Source organism: Neophocaena asiaeorientalis, unplaced genomic scaffold (assembly GCF_003031525.2).
Source record: "Neophocaena asiaeorientalis asiaeorientalis breed wild unplaced genomic scaffold, Neophocaena_asiaeorientalis_V1.1 scaffold177, whole genome shotgun sequence".
NCBI lineage: Eukaryota > Metazoa > Chordata > Mammalia > Artiodactyla > Phocoenidae > Neophocaena > Neophocaena asiaeorientalis.
The window spans coordinates 15,058,997-15,084,451 of record NW_020172779.1 but is presented as its reverse complement, the minus strand read 5'-3'; the positions used below and the strand labels follow the sequence as shown (position 1 = coordinate 15,084,451).

The window sequence follows — 25,455 nt, the reverse complement described above, 5'->3', positions numbered from 1 at the left end:
AATAATTAACTGAGATTAAAGAAGGTACCATCTGAACTGAACAGCAAAATATATCTACAACTTCAGTTGGTGAACATCTTGCTTGATTCTGCTATATTGAGCACAGGAGACGAAGGTCACGTATTAAGGTCAATATCACACACGGTGATTCTAGAAAACACAGTCTCAGACTCCCTTTCCCTTATTATTTGGACACGTGTTTCTCAGTACTTTCTCTCTACTCAAATATGCTTGCAATGTACCCAACATAAACTCACTTTTATTCTCTGAATGTTAATTTCAAGAGGGTCTATAGTGAGGGCCTCCTGGTCATCTTGCTAGGTTTTCCTGTTCCATTCATACTTCTACTCTTTTAGAACATTACTTCTCATCCTCAGCCTTTTCCTAAAACTTCCAACACTGAAAAAATAGACCCAATTAAAAAAAAAGACTCAAGGAAAAGCCACTTATCTTATCTGATGACATAAACACCAAGTCTGAATAGGTCTTATCATTCTTTAAAAAGAAGAAGAAAAAAATTTTAATTTCAATTTTAAGTGAAAATTTTAATATAAATCTTTAATTATACCTTTTAATGTTTTAAATTAAAATTTAATTTTTGTAAAATTTTTAATTTTCAAATTTTTTAAAAAACAGAAGAAGAAAAATGTAAATAGGCCCTACCAAATAAAAGTAACGTATCACAAGGAAAAGGTAATATCATCCTGATAATCTAAAAGAGACCTACCTATCTTTGAAAATGATATCTGGGAGAGGACCTCCAAGATGGTGGAGGAGTAAGACTTGAAGATCACCTTCCTCCCCACAACTACATCAAAAATACATCTACATGTGGAACAGCTCCTACAGAACACCTACTGAACGCTGGCAGAAGACCTCAGACTTCCCAAAAGGCAAGAAACTCCCCACGTACCTGGGTAGGGCAAAAGAAAAAAGGAAAAACAGAGACAAAAGGATAGGAACGGGACCTGCACCAGTGGGAGGGAGCCGTGAAGGAGGAAAGGGTTCCACATGCTAGGAGCCCCTTCACTGGCGGAGACAGGGGGTGGGAAGCTTTGGAGCCACGGAGGAGAGCGCAACAACAAGGGTGTGGAGGGCAAAGCAGAGAGATCCCTGCACAGAGGATCAGAGCCAACCAGCACTCACCAGCCCGAGAGACTTGTCTGCTCAACCGCCGGGGTCGGCAGGGGCTGGGAGCTGAGGCTCAGGCTTCCGAGGTCAGACCCCCAGGGAGAGGACTGGGGTTGGCTGCGTGAACACAGCCTGAAGGGGGCTAGTGCACCACAGCGAGCCGGGAGGGAGTCCGGGAAAAAGTCTGGACCTGCCTAAGAGGAAAGACACCATTGTTTTGGGGTGTGCAAGGAGAGGGAATTCAAAGTACCACCTAAATGAGCTCCAGAGATGGGCGTGAGCTGCAGCTATCAGTGTGGACCCCAGAGATGGGCATGAGACGCTAAGGCTGCTGCTGCAGCCACCAAGAAGCCTGTGTGCAAGCACAGGTCACTCTCCACACCTCCCCTCCCGGGAGCCTGTGCAGCCTGCCACTGCCAGGGTCCTGTGATCCAGGGACAACTTCCCCAGGAGAACGCAATGCACCTCAGGCTGGTGCAATGTCACGCCAGCCTCTGCCTCCACAGGCTCACCCCACATTCCATACCCCTCCCTCCCCCCCCGGTCTGAGTGAGCCAGAGCCTCCGAATCAGCCACTCCTTTAACCCCGTCCTGGGTGAAAACATATGCCCTCAGGCGACCTACACGCAGAGGCAGGGCCAAATCCAAAGCTGTGTGAACAAAGAAGACAAAGGGAAATCTCTCCCAGCGGCCTCAGGAGCAGCGGATTAAATCTCCACAATCAACACGATGTACCTGCATCTGTGGAATATCTGAGTAGACAATAAATCATCCCAAAACTGAGGCAGTAGACTTTGGGAGCAACTGTAGACTTGGGGTTTGCTTTCTGCACCTAATTTGTTTCTAGTTGTATGTTTACCTTAGTTTAGTATTTAGAGCTTATTATCATTGGTAGATTTATTTATTGATTTGGTCACTCTCTTCCTTTATTTTACATATATACATATATATATATATATATTTCCTTTTTCTCTTTTTGTGAGCGTATAGGTTTATGCTTTGTGTGATTTTGTCTGTATAGGTTTGCTTTTACCATTTGTCCTAGGGTTCTGTCTGTCAGATTTTTTTTTAAAAATCGTTTTTAGCATTTGTTATCATTGGTGGATTTGTTTTATTGGTTTGGTTGCTCTTTTCTTTTTTTTTAAATTACATTTTAATTTTTTTATTTAAATAATTATTTCTTAATTTTTAATTTTAATACCTTTATTTTATTTATTTATCTTTTCTTTTCTCCCTTTACTTCTGAGCTGTGTGGCTGACACAGTCTTGGTGCTCCAGCCAGGTGTCAGGCCCGAGCTGCTGAGGTAGGAGAGCTGAGTTCAGGACATTGATCTAACAGAGACTTCCCGGCCCCTTGTAATACCAATCAGTGAGAGCTCTCCCAGAGATGTCCGTCTCAACGCTAAGACCCAGCTCCACTGAATGACCAGCAAGCTCCAGTGCTGGACACCCCATGCCAAACAACTAGCAAGACAGGAACACAACCCTACCCATTAACAGGTTGCCTAAAAATTACTAAGTTCACAGACATCCCAAAACACACCACCGGATGCAGTGCTTCCCACCAGAAAGACAAGATACAGCCTCATCCATCAGAACACAGGCACCAGTCCCCTCCACCAGGAAGCCTACACAACCCACTAAACCAACCTTACCCACTGGGGGCAGACACCAAAAACAACAGTAACTAAGAACCTGCAGCCTGTGAAAAGGAGAAACCAAGCACAGTAAGTTAAGCAAAATGAGAAGACAGAGAAATACACAGCAGATGAGGGAGCAATGTAAAAACCCACCAGACCAAACAAATGAAGAGGAATAGGCAGTCTACCTGAAAAAGAATTCAGAGTAATGATAGTAAAGATGATCCAAAATCTTGGAAATAGAATGGAGAAAATACAAGAAACGTTTAACAAGTTCCTAGAAGAACTAAAGAGCAAACAAACAATGATGAACAACACAATAAATGAAATTAAAAATTCTCCAGAAGGAATCAATAGCAGAATAACTGAAGCAGAACAGATAAGTGACCTGGAAGATAAAATAGTGGAAATAACTACTGCAGAGCAGGCTAAAGAAAAAGTAAAGAAAAAAATTGAGTACAGTCTCAGAGAACTCTGGGACAACATTAAATGCACCAACGTTCGAATTATGAGGGTCCCAGAAGAAGAAGAGAAAAAGAAAGGGACTGAGAAAATATTTGAAGAGATTGTAGTTGAAAACTTCCCTAATATGAGAAAGGAAATAGTCAATCAAGTCCATGAGGCACAGAGAGTCCCACACAGGATAAATCCAAGGAGAAACATGCCCAGACACATATTAATCAAACTATCAAAAATTCAATACAAAGAAAAAATATTGAATGCAGCAAGGGAGAAGCAACTTATAACATACAAGGGAATCCCCATAAGGTTAACAGATGATCTTTCAGCAGAAACTCTGCAAGCCAGAAGGGAGTGGCAGGACATATTTTAAGTGATGAAAGGGAAAAACTTACAACCAAAATTACCCAGTAATGATCTCATTCAGATTTGACAGAGAAATTAAAACCTTTACAGACAAGCAAAAGCAAAGAGAATTCAGCACCACCAAACCAGCTTTACAAGAAATGCTAAAGGAACTTCCCTAGGCAGGAAACACAAGAGAAGGAAAAGACCTACAATAACAAACCCAAAACAATTATGAAAATGGTAATACGAACATACATATCAATAATTACCTTAAATGTAAATGTATTAAATGCTCCAAACAAAAGACACAGACTGGCTGAATGGATACAAAAACAAGACCCATATATATGCTGTCTACAAGAGACCCACTCTTGTGTCCTTCGGACCTAGGGACACATACGGACTGAAAGTGAGGGGATGCAGAGAGATATTCCATGCAAATGGAAATCAGAAGAAAGCTGGAGTAGCAATACTCATATCAGATAAAATAGACTTTAAGATAAAGAATGTTACAAGAGACAAAGAAGGACACTACATAATGATCAAGGGACCAATCCAAAAAGAAGATATAACAATTGTAAATATTTATGCACCCAACGTAGGAGCCCCTCAATACATAAGGCAAATGCTAACAGCCATAAAAGGGGACATCAGCAGTAACACAATCATAGTAGGGGACTTCACACCCCACGTTCACCAATGGACAAATCATCCAAAATGAAAATAAATAAAGAAACACAAGCTTTAAATGACACATTAAAGAAGATGGACTAAATTGATATTTATAGGACATTCCATCCACAAAGAACAGAATACACTTTCTTCTCAAGTGCTCATGGAACATTCACCAGGATAGATCATATCTTGGGTCACAAATCGAGCCTTGGTAAATTTAAGGAAATTGAAATCATATCAAGTGGCTTTTCCGACCACACCGCTATAAGACTAGATATCAATTACAGGGAAAAAAAAAACTGTAAAAAATACAAACACAGGGAGGCTAAACAATACACTACTAAATAATCAAGAGATCACTGAAGAAATCAAAAAGGAAATCAAAAAGTAACTAGAAACAAATGACAAGGAAAACACGACAACCCAAAACCTATGGGATGCAACAAAAGCAGTTCTAAGAAGAAAGTTTATAGCAATACAAACCTACCTCGAGAAACAAGAAACATCTCAAATAAACAACGTAACCTTGCACCTAAAGCAATTAGAGAAGAATGAAAAGCCCCAAAGTTAGCAGAAGGAAAGAAATCATGAAGATCAGATCAGAAATAAATGAAAAAGGAATGAAGGAAACGATAGCAAAGATAACTAAAACTAAAAGGTGGTTCTTTGAGAAGATAAGCAAAATTGATAAACCATTAGCCAGACTCATCAAGAAAAAAAGGGAAAAGACTCAAATCAATAGAATTTGAATCTACAATGAGGTATCACCTCACACCAGTCAGAATGGCCATCATCAAAAAATCTAGAAACAATAAATGCTGGAGAGGGTGTGGAGAAAAGGGAACGCGATGGCACTGTTGGTGGGAATGTAAGTTGATACAGCCACTATGGAGAACAGTATGGAGGTTCCTTAAAAAACTAAAAATAGAACTACCGTGCGACCCAACAGTCCCATAAAAGAGTCATGTACCACAATGTTCATTGCAGCACTGTTTACAATAGCCAGGACATGGAAGCAACCTAAGTGTCCATTGACAGATGAATGGATAAAGAAGATGTGGCACATATATACAATGGAATCTTACTCAGCCATAAAAAGAAACGAAATTGAGTTATTTGTAGTGAGGTGGATGGACCTAGAGTCTGTCATACAGAGTGAAGTAAGTCAGAACAAGAAAAACAAATACCGTATGCTAACACGTATGTATAGAATCTAAAAAAAAAAGGTTCTGAAGAACCTAGGGGCAGGACAGGAATAAAGACGCAGATATAGGGAATGGACTTGAGGACATGGGGAGGGGGAACGGTAAGCTGGGATGAAGTGAGAGAGTAGCATGGACATATATACACTACCAAATGTAAAATAGATAGCTAGTGGAAGCAGATGCATAGCACAGGGAGATCAGCTTGGTGTTTTGTGACCACCTAGAGGGGTGGTATCGGGAGAGTGGGAGGGAGATGCAAGAGGGAGGAGATATGGGGATGTATGTATATGTATAGCTGTTTCACTTTGTGATAAAGCAGAAACTAACACAACATTGTAAAGCAATAATACTCCAATAAAGATGTTAATAAAAAAATAAAAAGGAAAAAGAAAATGATATTTGGCAGGAATCAAAGGGAAATTTTAGAAAACTTGGCAATTCTAAATAGGGTCCAAGAGGACATAGCAAGTGTAAAAATAGAGAATGGAGACAAGTAAGAATGCAACAAGATGAGGGCAAAGGCAATAGTTAGAGATAAACAGGTGCTGAATGAGATAAGGAAGAACAAAATGGAAACCAGCACTGAAGTAGCAGAATTAAAGTCTGCAATGGCGATATTAAATAGAAGGAATGACATGGAAAACAAAGCAAATGTGGAAAATAGCTTGAAGAGCCTTCCTAAAATGTAGCTAAAGGACAAGAGCTAAAAACTATGCAAGGGCTTCCCTGGTGGCGCAGTGGTTGAGAGTCTGCCTGCCAATGCAGGGGACACGGGTTCGTGACCCGGTCCGGGAAGATCCCACATGCCGCGGAGCGGCTGGGCCCATGAGCCATGGCCGCTGGGCCTGCGCGTCCGGAGCCTGTGCTCTGCAATGGGAGAGGCCACAACAGTGAGAGGCCCGCGTACCACAAAAAAAAAAAAAAAAAAAAAAAAAAAAAAAAAAACTATGCAAGATATTATAAATATAGAGCACTTAGATGAAAGTCTAATCAAAGAATTAGTTATGGTCACACCAACAAAATGAGAACAATTTTAGAAGTCATACATTTTTTGAGCTTAAAAACATAAGAATTAAAATATTCAGATCAAAAGCAATTAACGAGTTCTAAGTAAAATTACCGAAAACAGACCAATGTCAAAATTCCTCCATTACAAGGATGATCCTATAACTTTTCAAAAGGTGCAAAGAGGTGTTACCCACAAAGGAAATATTTTAAAAATTAAAAATCACCACCACCACCACCAGCAACAAAAAACATCCTCCTGGCCTCAAAATTCTCTCCAATAAAAAATGTCAAAAGAAAATAGAAAAAAAAAATAAAAGCATGAAAAGATCATCTCCACATACTGTCACCATCACATCTTTCCTTGCTCAGCCTCTGTGGCCATCCTGATTCTATGATGAACTGTCTGTGATCTAACCAAACTCTCCAGATGTGTGTTGCCTCCTATTACCCCTTGCCTTTGAAGGACCATTTTTCCCCCTCTGACAATTCTCTCTTCTCTCTACTTCTTCACTGAATTTTCTGCTATACACCTTACATTTGAAAACATGCTGTAACATCTCCTCGTGGCATGTGGGATCTTCCCGGACCGGGGCACGAACCTGTGTCCCCTGCATCGGCAGGCGGACTCTCAACCACTGCGCCCCCAGGGAAGCCCCACAGTGAAACTCTTAAAGCAGACATCTATATCTTCTGTTCCATTTCTTTTCTCATAATCTCTAAAAGCAACTCCAATTAGGTGTTCACCTCTTTTCCAGGCTCCCCATCATAGAAGCATCTCTTTTTAAAAAAAATTTTTTTTTATTTTTGCGGTACGCGGGCCTCTCACTGCTGTGGTCTCTCCCATTGCAGAGCACAGGCTTGTAGGTAGATAGGTAAGTAGGTAGAGAGAGAGAGGGAGATAGAGAATCTTTTTTCAAATAAGTACCCAGCCCACTGTGAAAATTAAACGAGGTGGTCAGAGAGACTTGAGCGGGATTCCAGTAGAAACCTAGTCGGTATTTTGGAATCTGGTTATACCATGTTCCTACTCATCCGCCTCGAGGGAAACTTGAGAGTCCCACGGTTGTTGCAGAGACTAAATTGTGAGACGCAGACTCACATTTGAACTGTAAAACACTTCCTAAATTTGCAGCCTCCCAGAAGAAGACGCCTCCATAGGGAGATGGGTACAGTGGTTTATTTGGGGAGTATGGGGATGCTGGTCATGGAGTAGGGAAGGAAAGGCAGTCAAGACAAAGTGTCAGCAGCCCCAGCGGGAAAGCTCTAGGAGACAGTGCAAAACACGTGCTTCAGAATAACTCAGCGGTGATGGAACTGGGATAGTAGTAACCAACCGCTGAGAATATTTGCTCGATGGCTTTTCCCTGCTGCGGGGTGTGGGGAATGGGGTAATGTGAACTCGCCAGCACTTCTGAACTATCGCTGGCCTAGAACAAACAAGAATGATCGTGAACATTTTCATGTACATGGAGGATATTTCCCACTCAGACTATGTCTAGTAAGATTCTAAAAGGATATTTTCTTTTCTTTTAAAACATCATCATCATTCTTGATGTTTGTCCTAACCTAATAAAATATCATTTGCAATCTTAGGCTGTGTGTGTGTATGATCCTCCATGGGGAGCTGTCAAATAAGATTGCACTTTACAAGTATAAAAGAATTTTGAAGGAACCGTTTGATAGATTTTTTTCTCCTTTTATTTCAAAGCCATGAAGCTGTCTTATGCAACTGTCAATATTGATTTTACATATGAATGTCAGTAATTGCACCTTTAAAATTCTTCCTCAGACAGCTTGGGTATCTTTGGAATCAAAGCCAGTATTCTTATCCTTCTTATTTTTCTGGTCAATTTTTCAAAAATTTAAATTTTCTTTGCTACCAATTATGTCTTTATTTGACATAGAATATACTTCAAAAATGTTTGACTTATCCAGGTATTTTTATCTGTTCAAAGATTTTTAAATAATTTATATATTTTCTAATTGTGGATTAATGACCTTTTTTAAAGATAAAAAAAGAGCTTGTTTTCTTTAAAGGAATATTTTTGTTTAACAGGCTCAGTGAATTATGTGCCTTTCTTAGTGAAGTCAATCAGAACAGTTAACAAATCATGAAGTTGTTAAAATGTCAACAGTAAATTTGGGTATAAATACTAACTTCCTCTAATGCCAGAGGAAAATAAAAAAGTCTTATTGATTCCAAAGTTTTATATTAATAGTATTCCTTTGCAGGAATCTGAGCTTTGCACGTTTAACTGTTCGACACCAGTATTATGGATTTAACTAATAAATATGAACACCAGAAATATGTAAGAAGGTGGATAATTTTCAAGTGCCCCAGTTCTTCTAAAGGTGACTTAAGTATTGCTAGGCAGTCGTCTATGTCATTTATGGGGCAGAGCCTCACTGAAGGGCACTGTTCAGCCAGTAACTGACACACCTCCCCTCCCCTCCAGATCAAACAACGGGCTTATGTCAAGACAGGTTGCTATCTAATGGGCTTAGAGAGTTTGGAAGTTTTATGAAGAAAAAAAAAGTGGAGACATTTTTAGAAATTACTGATGAAGCATGAGTGAAGACATTAAATGTGTATACTTAAGCTAAATGATGGTGGAGGAAAAACATGCCGCATCCATAAATAAACTATATGGAAGTTATTAACCAGATGAGGGAATGATTTAGCATGTTTGGCTTGCCACACCATGGAAATAAGGTGGTAGAACTCAGAAATGGAAAACTTCCTGCAAAATTCTGAAAAACTTTAGACAATTAATGAATTATTAATTAATCAATTAAAATATTTATTCAATTTATGAAAGATTTATTAAGTACCTAGTATGAATAAAGCACTGTGCAAATTACTGTGGAAGCGAAAATTAAATGATAGGTCCTGTCTCCTTGTTGAAGCCACTGTCACCGCCGCAAACCCAGACCTGCCCTTGCCCCAGTTTCTAAGTCCCAGTTTGAAACAGACTCAGACACTTGTTAAGTAGTTTCCCATTCTTCTGCTTAAACTTGAAATTATGTTACTAACTCAGAGACTACTGTCACAGTCATAGCTGCTAGGATTTTCTATGGTTCCCTAAATCTCTCCTTCACTAGTTGGACCCAGCACCAACAGGGCCCAGCATACATGAAGCTGCAGCCCACAGAACTCCTGCCTCTTCCCCATTTGTAGACAGAATAGGCAGGAATAAGCATCTCCAGGGGTCTTTGCTCTTAGTTCTAATCTGTTGCCTTTCATTCATTCATTCGCTCATTCAAATATTCCATGTATTTTAATGAGTACCTACTGTGTGCTAGGCACCTATGGTAGGGTCTTGGAAATGCAAAAAAAAAAGGAAGATGTGTACTGAATGTGGAAGGAAGATGTGACGCCTAAGGATGTCCTTTTGCAGGTTGGGACTGAGGCTGTGATATCTTCCTGCTATGTCATATTGAACTGAAGACCTAATGAGGGCTTCTCATTCCCCAGTCCCCATTACATCCCTCACCCATGAGTCCTTGGCTACTGAGACACTGTCATCTTCTAAAGTATTAGTCTAAAAGCCTGTAATCTTATAGAAATAGCTTTAATTATTTTGAATAAGATTTCGAAAAGATTCCAAAAGTTATTATTTTCCTTGGAAGAAGGTGGTACAAGAAGAAAACAATGTGATTTATACAACTTAGATTAAAACGTGAAAATTGGAAAAGTGTGAGTGGAGAGAACAAACATAAATATTTTCTATTTCACAACCCCCAAATATATATATTACACTTTATTCATGTTAACATTTAATATAAATGTTTTTAGGGAAATTGAGTAGAATTAAATAAAAATAGGTAAATTACAAAGTATTACAGAAAATAAATGCAAACAAAAGTCAGTACAGTTACATGGAATTGGAAAGCATGAGGAAGGAAACATAAAAAGAAAATCTGTAGGAAGGTAATTGATGTAAAATCAGTTACGCTGTACAGTTTACAAGAATCTAAAAGACACAGGAAATGTATAAAGAAAAGAATGCATGAAGCCCTATTAGCTGAATGCAAGCAAAATTAAAGTAGTTATGACAAAATTAATATCAGAGGTGACAAAATTTAAAGCACAAAGGCATTTAATGGAACAGGATTATTCTATAGTAACAAAAAATAATATAAAATAAAGATCCACTGCCTTATATTTATTAGACGTACATTATTTAAATGTATAAAATGTAAGTTCTTGTAAACATAGGGAAAATCAACAGAATCAGCTCTACTGGAAGATTTATGACCAATTTCTGTCTTTGATATGATCAACAAAATGTAGGACCATTTATTATTTGAATAATATAATTAAGATCATTTAAAAAGTTCATAATTAACAAAACCCTATGAAAAGTTCACTAATTTCCAAATGAAAAATTATAGAAATTACATTTAATTACAAGTCAATAGAAATAAAATTGTGTATGAAATAGGGTAAACCAACAAATAAAATTGGAAAATACTGTCCTAAAATGTGATTAAATCATAAAAGGAATAAAAAATATATATTACTTGGAAAGTTAAAAATGTAAACATTAGCAAACTATACAGGCTTTAGAATCAAAGACCCTTTACAAGCAGCTGCCAACTGACAAACCAATTTGTAATCGGCGTGACTAATTTAAAGTGGTTAAGTGAACCCATGATTTCCTTCTGCAGATCTTTTTGCCTCACAGTCTTTCCTGTCTCAGAAAATGGCACCATCATCTCCCCAGCTGGCCAAGTCAAAGACTAGGAGGCATCCCTGACATATCTCTGACCCTCACAACCTACATCTTGTTGGCACTACTGCCCAAATGTACCCTGAATCCAGTCACTTGTCACCATCTCCCTCTTCACTCCTGTCCAAGCCAGTGTCATGGCCCAACCAGACCACCTCTGATGCCCTCTCCCTGTTTTCCCTGATTCTGTTCTTTCCACCCTTTCTTTCTCCATGCAGAAGCCAAAGTGACATTTTAAACACATAAATCAGTTCATTTTATTCTGCTTAAAGCCCACCAATGGCTTCCCGTTGCACTTGGAGTGATATTCACATTTCCTTGTTGTGGCCCTGAAGGCTCCGTACGAGCTAGCATCTGCCTGCATTTCTAGCATCTTCTTCTTCCACTTTCCTCTTCTCATTATGGCCCAGACTTGGCTTTTTTTTCTTTCCTGGAGCACAATAGCCTCACTTCCCACCACAGGACTTTTGTACTTGTTGGTTTTTTTCTTGCTAAGTGCACTCTGCCCCCTTTTTCTTTTCACGCCTGTCTCCTTTGTATCACACAGGTGATACAAAGTGCCTCCTTTAAACAGGCACTTTTCCTGATCATCAGTGCTAACGTGGCCAGCTACATTCCGTCAGTCATCTTTCTCGGTTATATTACCTGGCTTATTGTTATGACAGTATTTATCATTGTAAGAAACGATCTGATTTGTTCAGTTTTGTGTGGTTTGTCTTCGCCATCTAAGTGTAAGGTTCATGATCATAGAGACCTTGATTCATCCAGTGTCTGGAATAGTACCTGTCTTCTAGGTACCAAATAAATATTAGTTGAAGAATGAAACCCCAAAGCTACTTATCACGGCTTGTGTTTTTTGGACATTTTTCCCAGCCAATCACTTGCTTATTATTTTTAATTCAGTAAGAAAATGAAGTTTTTAGATTTAACGCTAATATGAATTATTTTATTTCTATTTGGATTGTTGCTTCCTATCTCATGTCCATGAAATCTTTAGATTCATACATATTCTCTTTTGTTTTATTCTAGGGGCTTTATCATTTTAGCTTTTTTACCTTTAGGTCTATGATCCATTTCAAATTAATTTTTATATAAGATTGGGAGATATTGGTTAATTAGGAAAATATCAGGTTGACATCTTATTTCACATCTTATACCAAAATAAATTTCATGTGGATTAAAGAATTAAATATTATTTTAAAATATTTTTAGAAAGAAATAAAAGTATGCTGTATACCTGAAACTAATATGATATTATAAATCAACTATACTTCAATAAAAATAAATATATAAGTGGAGATAATGTAAATATTTACTTTTATTCTCTGCAGAGATTGGCTAACAATGGCAGAAATCACCAAGGAAAAACAATAGTTTTGGTTACTTTAACCAAAGCTGTATGTCAAAAACCACCATTCATAAACATTTATTGTTCATTTATATTTCATCCATTATTCATTCATTGAACAAATAATTTTTGAGGGCCTGTCATGTACCCAGCACAGAAATTCCTCCTGGGGTTTACATTTTAGTGGCAGGAAAACAGACAGTAAACTAATAAACAAGACAATATACAGTTTTTCAAATGCTGACATGTCCCATTGCCGAGGAAAAACACCACAAAAGACCAAAGAAGATATAATATCAGTATTACATATAAATTCATGAAAGTGTTTCAGAAAAATACCAAACCCCAATAGAAAAGAGGTAAATCACAGTTACAAAAGAAGCACAAAAATGTCTATGGTATTAGAGTTCCCTCAGTCTCATGGCCTCCTTGTTTAAATAATTTAACAATACGTAGATAATGTGTTTACAGGACAAAATTCCAAAGTATTAAGTTTACAAGTAAAGCAAACATCTTTTCCATCCCTCTTCCCCAGCTATTTGGTTCCCCTTTCCAGACCGCTACCAGTTTTCTAGCAAAACAATCAATAAAATTCCATGCCTGTGAAGATTCAACAGTACTCTAATAAAGTGCTAGAGGAAATAGAGGATGATGTAATCTTTTCGAAAATAAAATTGTCAACATATATCAAGCTTAAAAAGTACTTTATGACTTAATAATTCTAATTTTTTACTCTCCTAATAAAATGGATATATGATAGCAATTAATGTATACAAGTAAACATGATAGTATAATTATGAGACATTGTAAACCATCTAAATATCTAAAATCAGTCCATTAAATGACTGTGTAATTATACAATTATTATCTCTCATCTATAGATCAAAGTATATCATTTTAGTGATGATGAGGGATGTTTCATCAGTGCAGTGACCATGCTTTTCTGGTTCACCATAGCATCATAGTTCCTGATCCTGTTCCTGGGATGTTATAGGCATCCCATAAATGTGGGTTGTATACATGAATTGCATCCAGAGCGGCTAGAAGCCGTGGGATCAGCTAAAACTGTTTTCAAAACTTGCCTGGGGCTCCCCTGGTGGCACAGTGGTTGAGAGTCCGCCTGCCGATGCACGACACGGGTTCGTGCCCCGGTCCGAGAAGATCCCACATGCTGCGGAGCGGCTGGGCCCGTGAGCCATGGCCGCTGAGCCTGCGCGTCCGGAGCCTGTGCTCCGCAACGGGAGAGGCCACAACAGTGAGACGCCCGTGTACAGAAAAAAAAAAAAAAAAAAAGAATTTAAACCTATAAAAAATAGTCAGATGTTGGTAATTTCTATGGTTCAACCTAAATATAAGGATTAGGAGGTAGGTCTCTCTCCCTCACGTCTGTTTACTGTATTTTTACACAGCTCACGTAGGTAGTCTGGATTTCTTGGCATTAGTAACTTTTATGGTTGGTAAAGCAGCCACATACATGTTAAGGTAAATGTAGATGGTCTCAGTGTAGGCTGCTACCCCAGGGAGGTAAAGGAACTCCATCCCACGGTGCTATTTAAACCAAGGCTGGAAAACCAGCTCTCACGAAAGCCTTTTGAAGGGTCATTTGCCTTCTGAACTAAAGCGGACTCAATTCCTACCTCCATGTTCACTCCCAACTTTCAGTTGCATGAATCTATGCGTTAAAATAACCTAATATTATTAAAATGTTAATTTGTACCTTTGTACCTATCCCACAATTGAATTTTCAAGCAGTTGATTACATTTCCCTCTATGGATTCAGGAAACCGTTTGCTCCACTTTGTCTAATTTATTAAACATATTTTGGCCCTTACACCTTTTCCATTAGTCACCCCTAAACACACTTTGGACAAATGAATTGGAAGTTTGATGTTAATGAGCATCGTTTTCTAGAGGAAGAGTAGCACTAGACTGCAGGTATAGAGGGAAACCACATGTTACTATTTCAGTACCTTGGAATTCTGAACTTTGGTCCCTACTTGGGAAAATTAGATCTCTTATCAGAAGAGTTTTCCTGCTATTCATATAAATATTTTTGTTAAGATGAATTTTGGTGTCAATATGAATGCTGGTGTTAATACTTTTCTTACTGCTGATTTCTTAATTCCCCCTAACTTTTAAACTTAAAAGAACATTTGAAACTAAATGAGCTGGAAATATCTTTTAAAAATAAGCAACACATTGAGATTCTGGTACATAGCAAATTCCTGGTGAAGAAAAGCTCCAAATTTGCGATTCTATTTGCATTTCCATAAACAGAGAATCTTTGTCTGAGCTTATTATGGGACAAATAGCAGTGTTAGAGATGGGGTGTTGTAAGACTAATTATGCATGTGCCCCCATTCTGATTAGCGCATTTATAGCATGAAGCAATACAAAACTTGTGCTTTGGGCTCAAAAGCTTTTTTTCTTAAAGTTGACATTTTCATGAATTTTACGTAACATTGGTCTCATTTAATGTAATTAAAATATTAAAAAATAAAAAAGCTCTCAGATGCCACTGCTCCCCAAGAAGCAGACCCTGAGATGGAGGTGCGCTTGCAGAACATTTGCTGGGGAGCAGCCTGGGGATCCACACCTGTGGGAGGGGAGGAAGCAGGACTGGGAAAGGGGAGAAGCTGAGCTGCGATGCTGGCCTGACAGAGGCCCCAGCCACTGCCTGCCCGAGCTCTGTGGCTCACGTGGTCCTTTAGATAAGTCGTCCCGAGTTGGGCTAAGGGAGCAGCCTACACCCCACATTGATCAGAGAGATTGAAACACAGACTCCGGATTCTCACGCTCCGTTCCAGGTCCCAGGCATGTCAAGGAAGGAGCAGAGAGTTCCAGAACTGAAAAGGCCATGTGGTCAAGGACCTCGGATAAATCAGGGGTAACTGGTATGGATGGATGACCTTCACTCCCAAAGAAGAGTTGGGCAGCCCACGCATAGGTTTCGGGCTCACTCTGGTCATGTTCCCATCTCTCTGGCTTGGTCAGTAGAAATTAAAATTACTTAAAAATGAAATAAAATGAAAACTTTAGTGTCTCGGTTACACTAACAGCATTGCGAGTGCTCTGGGGCCCCGTGTTGGACAGCGCGAAACGTTTCCGTCATTGCAGAAAATTCTCCTGGACAGCACTGCTCCCCGACAGCCTGCCACCGTGCCTCTCGGAGGGAGGTCCTGCTGACCCCACTCACCCCCGAGACACCCCAGGAGGAAGGTGCCAGCTTTCATTACCCCAACGCCTACTACCGCCCTCTGCTCCCTCCTCTGCAAGGCATCTCTGTTTAGTCTCCTCAACTCTGTCTTTCCTTGCCCTCATATTTGACATTAATGTGGCTTAATAAACCAGGACTGGCATCGATAGAAACTGAAAAGCATTTCCATTTCTTTATGGATAGGCCAGGAACGTGGGGGAAATATTTGTACCCATCACACTAGTTCAATTAGAGAAAAGAAAAAAAAAACAACGTTTAAGTTTTCACTTTAAAATAGCATAAACCTTCCTACCCTGGCACATGAACATCCAAAAATGTAACATCATGGGCCAGCAAGAAATGAATGGAAAGCAGTAAAATTGGCATGAAATAGACTTTAAAACATAGCAAATACATCATTTTGGAATTAGCTGCCTCCAAAGCAAACCTCGTTTGATGATGATAAAAACATGCTTCACTGAGCCATCCTTTCCATGAGTCACCTCCTCTAATTATCCTGTGAACACTGCATTGGTGGCTTCCATTGCTCGCTCTTCCATGGTTTCCTTCTACATGTTTTTGTTATGCAGAATATACCTTTTAAAAAATGTTTCTGAACAAACTCTTCCAGCCCTGAAACTTCCTGTGTTTGGTACATGCGGCATTTGTTGTTGTTTTTTTCTCTTCTGGAGTCTCAGCAAAAGTCTGGCCATCACACAAACCATTGGTGTTGCTTAAAGGTATTTTCCCTAGTCGGGTGTTCAATACATGATTGAAAGGGTGGTGTTTAAGCAGACCTTTCCTTGCTGCATTGCACATAGGCCCTCCCATGAGGTCTGTGGGAAGGGACTGAACTAAATCACACATACACAGATTGAATTTTTATAAAATATGATGGAAAAATATACAACCGCAGTATCTAGAAAAACGGTTGCTTGTACCACCACATAGGAGACGGATTGCCATCAAGGGCAATAAGAACACTCACCTCCCCAGATTTGATGCTATAGTCCCCCCAGACAAGGATGCCTTGCTTCATTTGCTCAGTCACCGTCCATGTATTGAAGCATACATGTGACAAACAATGGGCTAGGCTTTCTGGGGTTCTGACCAATGGCATCACTACTCTTGCGCTTTGAGGCCATTATGTAAACTAAGGGTTACCTGAACCCGAGCACAGTTGATCTGATAACCAAGGCAGCTACTAAGTGACTAAGGAACTGGTGGGATACACTGGGCAAAGGGATGATTCACATCACATGCTGGGCAGGGTGGAGCAGGGTGGTGCAAGATTTCATCACGCTGCTCAGAACGGCCCACAGTTTTAAACATATGAATTGTTTATTTCTGGAATTTCCATTTAGTATTTTCAGACTGTTGACCATGGGTAACTGAAACCGAGGAAAGAGAAGCCTTAAAGTGCTTCCTTTAATTGAAAAGGTGAAAGTTCCTGACTTAATAAGGAAAGAAAAAAAAAATCACATGCTGAGGTTACTGAGATCTGCAGTATGAACGAATCTTCTACCCGTGAAATTGTGAGGAAGGAAGAAGAAATTCATGCTGGTTTTGCTGCCGTACCTCAAATTGCAAAACTTATGGCCACAGTGAGTGATAGGTGCTTAGTTAAGATGGAAAAGGTATTAAATCTGAACAATTTTGTAACATGTATTACAGTATATTGCAATAATTGTTCTGCTTTATCGCTAGTTATTGTTTTTAGTATTTTACTGTGCCTAATTTATAAATTAAACTTCATCACAGGTATGTGTGTAAAGGAAAAAACATACTATATACAGGGTTTGGTACTATCTGTGGCTTCAGGCATGCACTGGGGGTCTTAGAACGCATCCCCATGGACACAGGGGGACTATTGGAACTTTCTCATGCCCCATATAGGGGCTTAAAGTCAGACTCTTTCATGAAATATGTAGTGGAAATTAAAATGTTTTAGCATTTAAAAAATATATAGTGTATATTTTTGAAGATGTATCAGAGAGAATGTGTCACTAACTATGTCCTGTGTTTTTGTTTTAGGTGGGCGAAATAATCACAGGTTGTCAAGGAACATCAAAGCCAGTGAAAAGCACGCCGGACAGCAGCAGGGAGCAGACGAACAAAAGGTGCCCTCCCCTCAGCCCATCTTCACTTTGCTTAGAGTTCTCTTCATTGTCATTTGGTGCCTAGAATGCACCCTCCACATAGGTACAGTGACTGAAAGTTTAAAAAGGATTCATAGCATGAGCATTAATGTTTATTCCCCAAACTTAGACTCTTGATTTGCAGGGCTCAGAAACAGATCTGTGTATATTTAGTTTCCAGCTTCCGGTGACAATAATAAAAGTGGCAATAGCCACACCGACAGCTACGTTTACCGGGCACTTGCTTTGTATCGGGCACCATTCCGTGTGCTTTACCCATAGTAACGCATTTAATCCTCACAATTTTTACCCTCAGTTTACAGACGAGGAAAATGAGGGAGGGAGGAGTTTGGAATGTCAGGAGGTCGTGTAGCTGTGACCTGTTGGGGCGACTCTGCTGAGCCCTGCTCATAACGCTGCTCACAGCGCCTCCCTTTTATGACCTGTGTCGCGTCATAGATTCCAAAACCCTCAGGGCTGCAAGGACCGAGAGGCCCCGTGTGTGCCCTCTTGTCAATCATAGGTCACCTTCCAGCCTTGGCTTAAGCTTCCTTCTCGACAGGATCCTCACCCTCTCAAGAGAATATTCGTGGCATTCTCAATATTCCCCCAGTGTCTGAAAGCTTCTCTTTGATTCCTAACTGAAGGTTCTAGCTCTGCCCCCAGAGACACCCCAGAACAAAGCCCACTTCCCACAAGCAGTGACAATCCTTAGAGTAGTTCAGACAAAGCTCTCATTATTTCTCAGTTCTTCCTTAGAATGAGCATCCCAGCTCTTTCAACCTTCCTTCTCCTTGCCGTGATTTCCAGACTCGTACCGTCCAGATGGCAGACTCTATTTTGGACCAAGGCAAACTATCTTTGAGATACAAATGTATATGCTAGAATTGCCACTATAAAAATACCTGAACAGGAACTATATTTATGTCTTGCATAATACAAGCAGTCAGGCATTCGTATATATTCAAAGACAACTGTCAAATTTTGTAGAGATTTTCAAACACGGGGTTTGTTTAAACAACAGGTATGGAGTTGAATTCCTTCTGAAAAGCGGGTTGCTGTTTTTAACCTTGGAAAGCCACTCTCATGTTTCCCAGCTCAGTGATTTCCATTTCAGATACATGTGTAATTTACAGAGAATCAAGGGTGTTAGGACTACTATGAATCTTCACGGTCATAATTAACCCCCAGTGGCATCAAACACATGTAAAGAGTTTGAATCTAATTGACGAGGAATCACAGGGATTGGCAACCAAGTCATTGCCAAAGTTTGGAGCTGGTTTTCAAGACTCCAGGAAAACCGTCATTACTGTGATTACACTTGATGATTAGAGATATCCTAGCACAATTCGTCATAAGAGGACCTCCTGCAATATTTTCACAGAGCCTTTCTTTTTCATTTTCGTTACTGAGAAAGGATCACCTCATGACCGTTCATAATCCATCGATGGGAAGGTTGTTTGTGGTGCTCCTTAATCACTGACAAACTTCTTTACACACATTATCTCAGCTTCTGGCTGGGCAACCCGTTAGCCAAACAGCCACCTATAAATGCTGCACATGGGAACGAGGTCAGGCAGGTTGTTGGCTTGGGGGAAAGGACTACAGAGGCAGCGGTAACTGGGGGCAGGGAGGTCGGAATAGGCCCCTCAACCCTCTCATAGCCTGAGTGGTCCTTTCCTCATGCTGTGGAGACAGAGTGAATAGAGGGAGAAGATAAAGGGAAGGAGAGTTATGTTCACTGGGACCAGCTGGGGTCATGTTTGGGGGGAAGGTCACTGACCCAGTGAACTCTTGTGGTCCTGTGACACTGTACGATGACGGAAAACACACAACTTCCTCAAAAGTGGACTTACTGAGGACTGAGTGCCTACCCTGTGCTATATGATGCTATGCGCTATCTTTACTCTTCAAAATAACTGCGGTGTAAATCCTCGTATCCTAATGTACTGAGGTTCAAAGAGATTGAGCAATTTGTCCAAGATCGCAAAGTTGTTAAGTGAGTGGTGGAAGCAGGACCATAAAACGTAGCCCATTCCTGGGCTTGCCTTCTTACTCTCCTCATGGTGTCGTTTTGAAAAATTAGACTTTCTTCTTTAGAGCAGTCTTATTAGGTTCACAGCAAAATCAAGTGGAAGGCACAGAGATTTCCCATATACTCCCTGCCCCAGCTCAGGCGCAGCCTCCCTCATTATCCACATCCCCCATCAGAGTGCAACATTTGTTACAGCTGGTGAACCTGCATCCATGCACCATTAGCACCCAAATCCGTAATCTGCATTAGGGCTCAGTCTTGGTGTTGTGCATTCTGTGGATTTGGACGAATGTATAATGACATGTATCCACTACTACGGTGTCATACAGAGGAGTTTCACTGCCCTGCAAATCCTCTGTGCTCCACCTATGTATCCCGCTCTCCCCTCCTCGCAGCCCCTGGCAACTATTCGTCTTTTTACTGTCACCATAATCTTGTCTTTTCCAAAGTGTTACGTAATTGGAGTTATACAGTACGTGGCCTTTTCAGATTGGCTTCTCTTCCTTAGTAATAGGCATTTAAGGTTCCTCCATGTCTTTTCATGGCTTGCTAGCTCATTTCTTTTTAATGCTGAATAATATGCCATTGTCTGGATGGACCACAGTTTAATCTATCCATTCACCCACTGAAGGGCATCTTAGCTGCTCCAGTTGTTTGGCAATTATGAATAATGCTGCTATACACATCCTGCGCAGGTTTTTACGTGGCCATAAAGTTTCAGCTCCTTTGGGTAAATGCCGAGAAGCACAACTGCCGGGTCGTATGGTAAGAGTATGTTTAGTTACGTAAGAAGCTGCCGAACTGCCCTCTGAAGTGGCTGCGCCGTTCTGCTTCCCCGCCAGTAATGCGTGAGCGTTCCTGCTGCTCCGCGTCCGCGCCGGCGTTTGGTGCTGTCGGTGTTCGGATCTGGACCATTCTAAATAGGTGTGTGCTGGTATCTCACTGTCGTTTTAACTCCCGTTTCCCTGATGATATATGGCAAAGAATGATGGCTCTCTTTCTTCCCAAACCTGTATCTTTTCTTTTTCGCGCATGACTGCATAGGGAAAAAATCCAGTACAATGTTGAAAAGAGGGTGATAGCAGGCATCTTTGTCTTATTGCCAATTCCAGACCGAAAGTTTTCAGCATTTTACTCTCAAGTCTGGAACATTTTATTTAAACGTAAGTGTAGTGCTTTTATAATTCATGCTTTCCTAGTCACTGTCTGAAGTTCTTACGTCTCTATTTCTGTTCTTGTTGCTTCTGCTGATTCTTATGCAGAGTGCCCGTTGACTTGAGTGCTTGTTTACTCTTTCCTGTGATCTGCTGCCTTGTTGGGGGCTTCTCAGAGGTCCAGGAGGTGCGCTGCCAGGGAGCACTGATGTGTGCTTTGGGGCAGATCCTAAAGACACGGCTAGTTTAGAACCACTTCAGTCTAAGTTCAAGATTGAGGGTTTGTTTGTTTGCTTTTTAGCTGCTATAAACCCATGGAAGTGCCAGCCTGTGGTGACAACTCATCCCTCTTCTGTCCCACTGGGACACCTCCCCTCACAGCCCCCTGGGGAGGTGGGCAGAGCGGGTTTACCTCTCATTCACTCATACAGAAGGCGGAAGCCCTTTGGGACTGCACCCTTACTGGGGAGAGGGCATCCTGTTAGACTGCCCACCTGGCACGCTCAGTGCCTGGCCCTCTGTCCCCAGACTCTGTACATCCAGCAAGACCAAAGCCTGACTTTAGGGGCTCACCGAATGCCCTCAGGGCAAAGGTGGTCTCAGGACTCCATTCCCCTTTCTGGGTTCCTCCTTTCGCTGAATTCTGACCTTGTGGATCCTAATTATCTCACCACATCTTTCACCATCTCAGTAAAGTTTTTCGTGGGTAGTGGGAGTCTTCGGTCCAAATAAGCTAGCCCAACAGATTATCATTTCTTTATGTTCTTTAATAGAAGGAGTCAATCGTTGATGTATTTTACGCCTACTGCCTACTGATTTTAGACATTTTCTTTCTTTCTTCCATGGTAATAAATTTATTCATTCCATCTTCCAGCTATTCTTAGTAGGTGCCAGAGGTTCTGGTCTGACAGCCAGGTAGTGGGTAAAACCAGCAATGGGCATCTGTCACTTTAGGCCTGTGACATAGGGACAGGAAGCAGCCAGGGAGAAAAGCCCCTCTCCTCTTTATTTTGGGGACGAGTGTGGTCCTCAGGTGCCTCAGGCCCAGAGATTCATGAGTCATTAAAGCCCTGCATGCAAACTGTTCCTCACAACATCTGAAGCAGGGGCTCTGCAGATAACTATATACATACTAGCTAAGCTCATAGTTTATTACTGAGATCCAGAAGTTATGGCCCAAGAGATATGCCTACAATTGAGATGGGCTGCTTTTCCTCAAAGTCAAGGACAACATAATTATAATAGATGAATTTAGATATTTACCTAATTAAGCCATAGATATCATAGTCTTTTAATAAGAACAGATGAATTAAAAAGTACGCTATAGTTAATAGTGACTGTAATGCAAGTCTTTGAAAACTGTAACTTCTTAACACTGTTTATAGTGTACAATCTGGGACTTCAGAAAATGCCCTTTTATAGTCCTTGTATACTTTGTATTCTTCTTCAGCAGGTCCAGAAGTATTAGTCAAGATACTAAGGAATCAAAAAGGCAAATCTTTCAAGGGCTGTGCAGATTACAGGAATGAGCGGGAGGGCTGTAAGAACAGCAGAGTTTACACTTTCCAAAGAAAATCGGACCTCCTTCCCCCACCACATTGTGTCTGCTGCACGAGTTTGGTCTGAGGGCATGGGTTTGGAGCTCCTGGATTAGAATGACTGTGATATTCCTTAGGTCAGAGATAGTTTCTTATTTAATTTCGTTAATCCACAATAATAACTTTTTTTTTCATTTATTCAACAACTACTTATTCGGTAAAGCTATACGCCAAAGATGCAAGATGAAAAAGACAACACCTTTGCTTCAAAGATGTCAGTCTTATAGGGAGAACAGGTCGGTAATGAGACAATTACATGACGATATGATAACTTCTCTGTTGAACACAACACTGCAGTCCTAGATGTTACCAGGAAGCTTGTGTGTTTGCACAGACCATGCTATTTCTGGTGTCTAGCACAGCAACTAGAATACAGTCGGCGTTTAAGGTATATCTGTTGAATAACTGAATGAATTAATGGTGCGGTGATTCCAAAATAATTTCTAAATCATCGATATCCCTGGGGGAACTTTATATAAATACAGATTACTGGGTCCAACTCCAGGCCTATGGAATGGAAATTGCCAGAAAAGCAGCCCTGTGACCGTATCATCTAGAGTTTTCTCTATGACGGTGATAAGGGGACTCAGTGGCCAGCAGAGCTGCCTCCTGGGTCCGTTTCACTCCAGCTATCGCTGGAAGGACGGAGTGCCGGCGGAGGAGTGGGTTCTTGTGGGAGGGGAAACTGTGGGCTGAGCTTGGCGTGCACCTGGCCTTGTAGTGCAGGCTGCGTGGTCTGAAGCAGCAGGGTCCAGGGGCCTGATTAGCTCCATTCAGGAGTGAGAACTGCCTCGTGTGATTCTATTATTGATCTTGGCTCTGGGGCATGGCCTGCTGTATCATTTCAATTATCAAAAATATCTTAGGTAAGCAGAGTCTCCCCGCTGCCCTCTCCTCCACCTGCCTGCACGTCAGCACGGCCCTGCGGCGCTCTTTAGCACTTTATTTCTCCAAGCGTCGACTCTTGCTTCTACTAGGCTCTAAGCTACTTGAAACCAGGGATGGGGTCCTATTTTTGCCTCCATGCTCCAGGGATAGTACTTGCTGATATTTGCTGAACAAATGAATGAATGAGTTGAATCTACTTGAAATTTACTTAAAACTGATACCTCAATTTCCTTTGCCCTTTTTGTTGTAGAAGCCAGCAAATGGAGAGACTAGAAGTAGATCCCAGCAAGCACGCCTTCCCTGATGTGGCTAACATAGTTCAAGCGAAAAAACACACGCCCAGAAGAGTTCAAGCTGAACCCAAAATTATACCAAGCGAGGAAGATCCAGACTTTGAAGATAATCCCGAAGTACCTCCATTGATTTGAAAACTTCAGGCTGCACCGACTGTGACCCGCCAGACCCAGATTTGCTCAGTGCAGAGAGTGTGTGTATGTTATTTCTGGGGTAAACACAGTTATTTTCAACATTACTCCTCCGATGTTTTAGGTCCTACTTTGTACATTAATATTCTCAAACCAGTTTACAATTAAAATGTGTACCTTCAAAATGCTATACCATCATTTGTCTGTAGTAAAGTGTTGGCTAGGGAAAATGTTCAGTAAATCATAGAACTATTATAGAAACTCGCTGATTATAAATCCCAGAATTGCCTGCTTGTGCAGATAGATGAAGTCGTGGATTAAAGCACAGATTATTAAACCTGTGCTTCGGCAGACGGGTCAAGCTCAGAAGTTAAAATCGTAATTTCAGATCAAATTGGAATGCTTTCAGGTGATTTTAAGCAGTGTTTCTGTTTTCTTCTCATGACATGTCTGCTTTCTCTGATGGCGAGGTATAATGGCAAGAAGATGAGGTTGGAAATGAGACACCTTGAAGTCAGATTCCCTTTCAGTCGCTTTGGATGAAACTTCAGCAAGTGCATGAACTCCCCCGCGCCTTAGTGGCTCCATCTGTGACTGGGGAGGAAGAATACTTGCCGTGTATGTAGGTTTGTCTCCAGATGAACCGTCTGAAGTGCCTGACACTGTACGTTGTTGTGCATTTCCGCTCCCTCCCTCCCCCCGAGCCTCCTTTCCCTGTTTCCTCCGCTACTCCTCTCCCTCCTCCTGTTTCTTCAACTTCCTTCTCATCCTACTCTCCCTCCCCTACTTCCTTCTTCACGTTTTAAATGCTTGCACCTCCTCTTTATCTAGAACATTATGAACTCAATATTCCACATACAATATAGGAAAACTGTCTTCACTCTGACCATGATTTACTAGCATTTAAATCAGGCTCTACTCAGCAGCTCCTGAGCCCTGGGACCTGCTCTGTTCGTCAAGGGGTCGGTGGTGACATGGCAGTGAAATGTACAAACTCAGACCCCGTCAGGCAGTGGTAAGAGCTTGCAGTCAGAAGGCAGTTCTGTTTGTTCTCCAGTGGAAATGCTCTCGCCTCTGGAACCAATACCTCTAAAGCAGCAGGGCCCAAAGTTGCAGGAACAGGAATGAAACTGGCCAGTTCATCATTACGGGTGTTAGTGAGAGGACCCTCTCCCATTTCGATCCCTTGATCCCAGATCCATGCTTCTTGGCTCTGGGAGAAATAGCGCCACATACTGGCTAGGGATTCAGAGCCCATACTTTATCCTTGGGAACATGATCTCACCCGTGCGAGGTATTATCACCCAGCTGGCCCTGTAGCTGCGTCTTCAAAAGGCCACTTCATTGTTCTACCAGGTCAGCTGCTCCAGGGTGATGATGAACATGGTAAATCCAGCGCATTCCCTAGATGTAAATCCACGGGCATACTTCATTTGCTGTGAAAATGAGTTCCCTGGTCAGAGGCGGTGCTCCG

At 41.0% G+C, this 25,455-nt stretch overlaps 1 protein-coding gene across 4 annotated transcripts in view; it reads left to right on the top strand.

The window, feature by feature from the left end:
- The window catches only part of DNAAF11 (dynein axonemal assembly factor 11), a 75,215-nt gene extending 51,046 nt beyond the window's left edge, over nucleotides 1-24,169 (top strand). For 2 of the 4 annotated variants that reach the window (XM_024741012.1, XM_024741013.1), the window contains exons 11-13: nucleotides 15,607-15,766; nucleotides 17,778-17,863; nucleotides 23,807-24,169. In XM_024741012.1, the coding sequence (XP_024596780.1) occupies nucleotides 15,607-15,766; nucleotides 17,778-17,863; nucleotides 23,807-23,860 (300 nt within the window). In that variant the 3' untranslated portion in view covers nucleotides 23,861-24,169. The remainder of the gene's footprint in view (nucleotides 1-15,606; nucleotides 15,767-17,777; nucleotides 17,864-23,806) is intronic. The other 2 variants (XM_024741015.1, XM_024741014.1) reach the window with 1 other exon arrangement.
- Nucleotides 24,170-25,455: the final 1,286 nt, after the last annotated feature.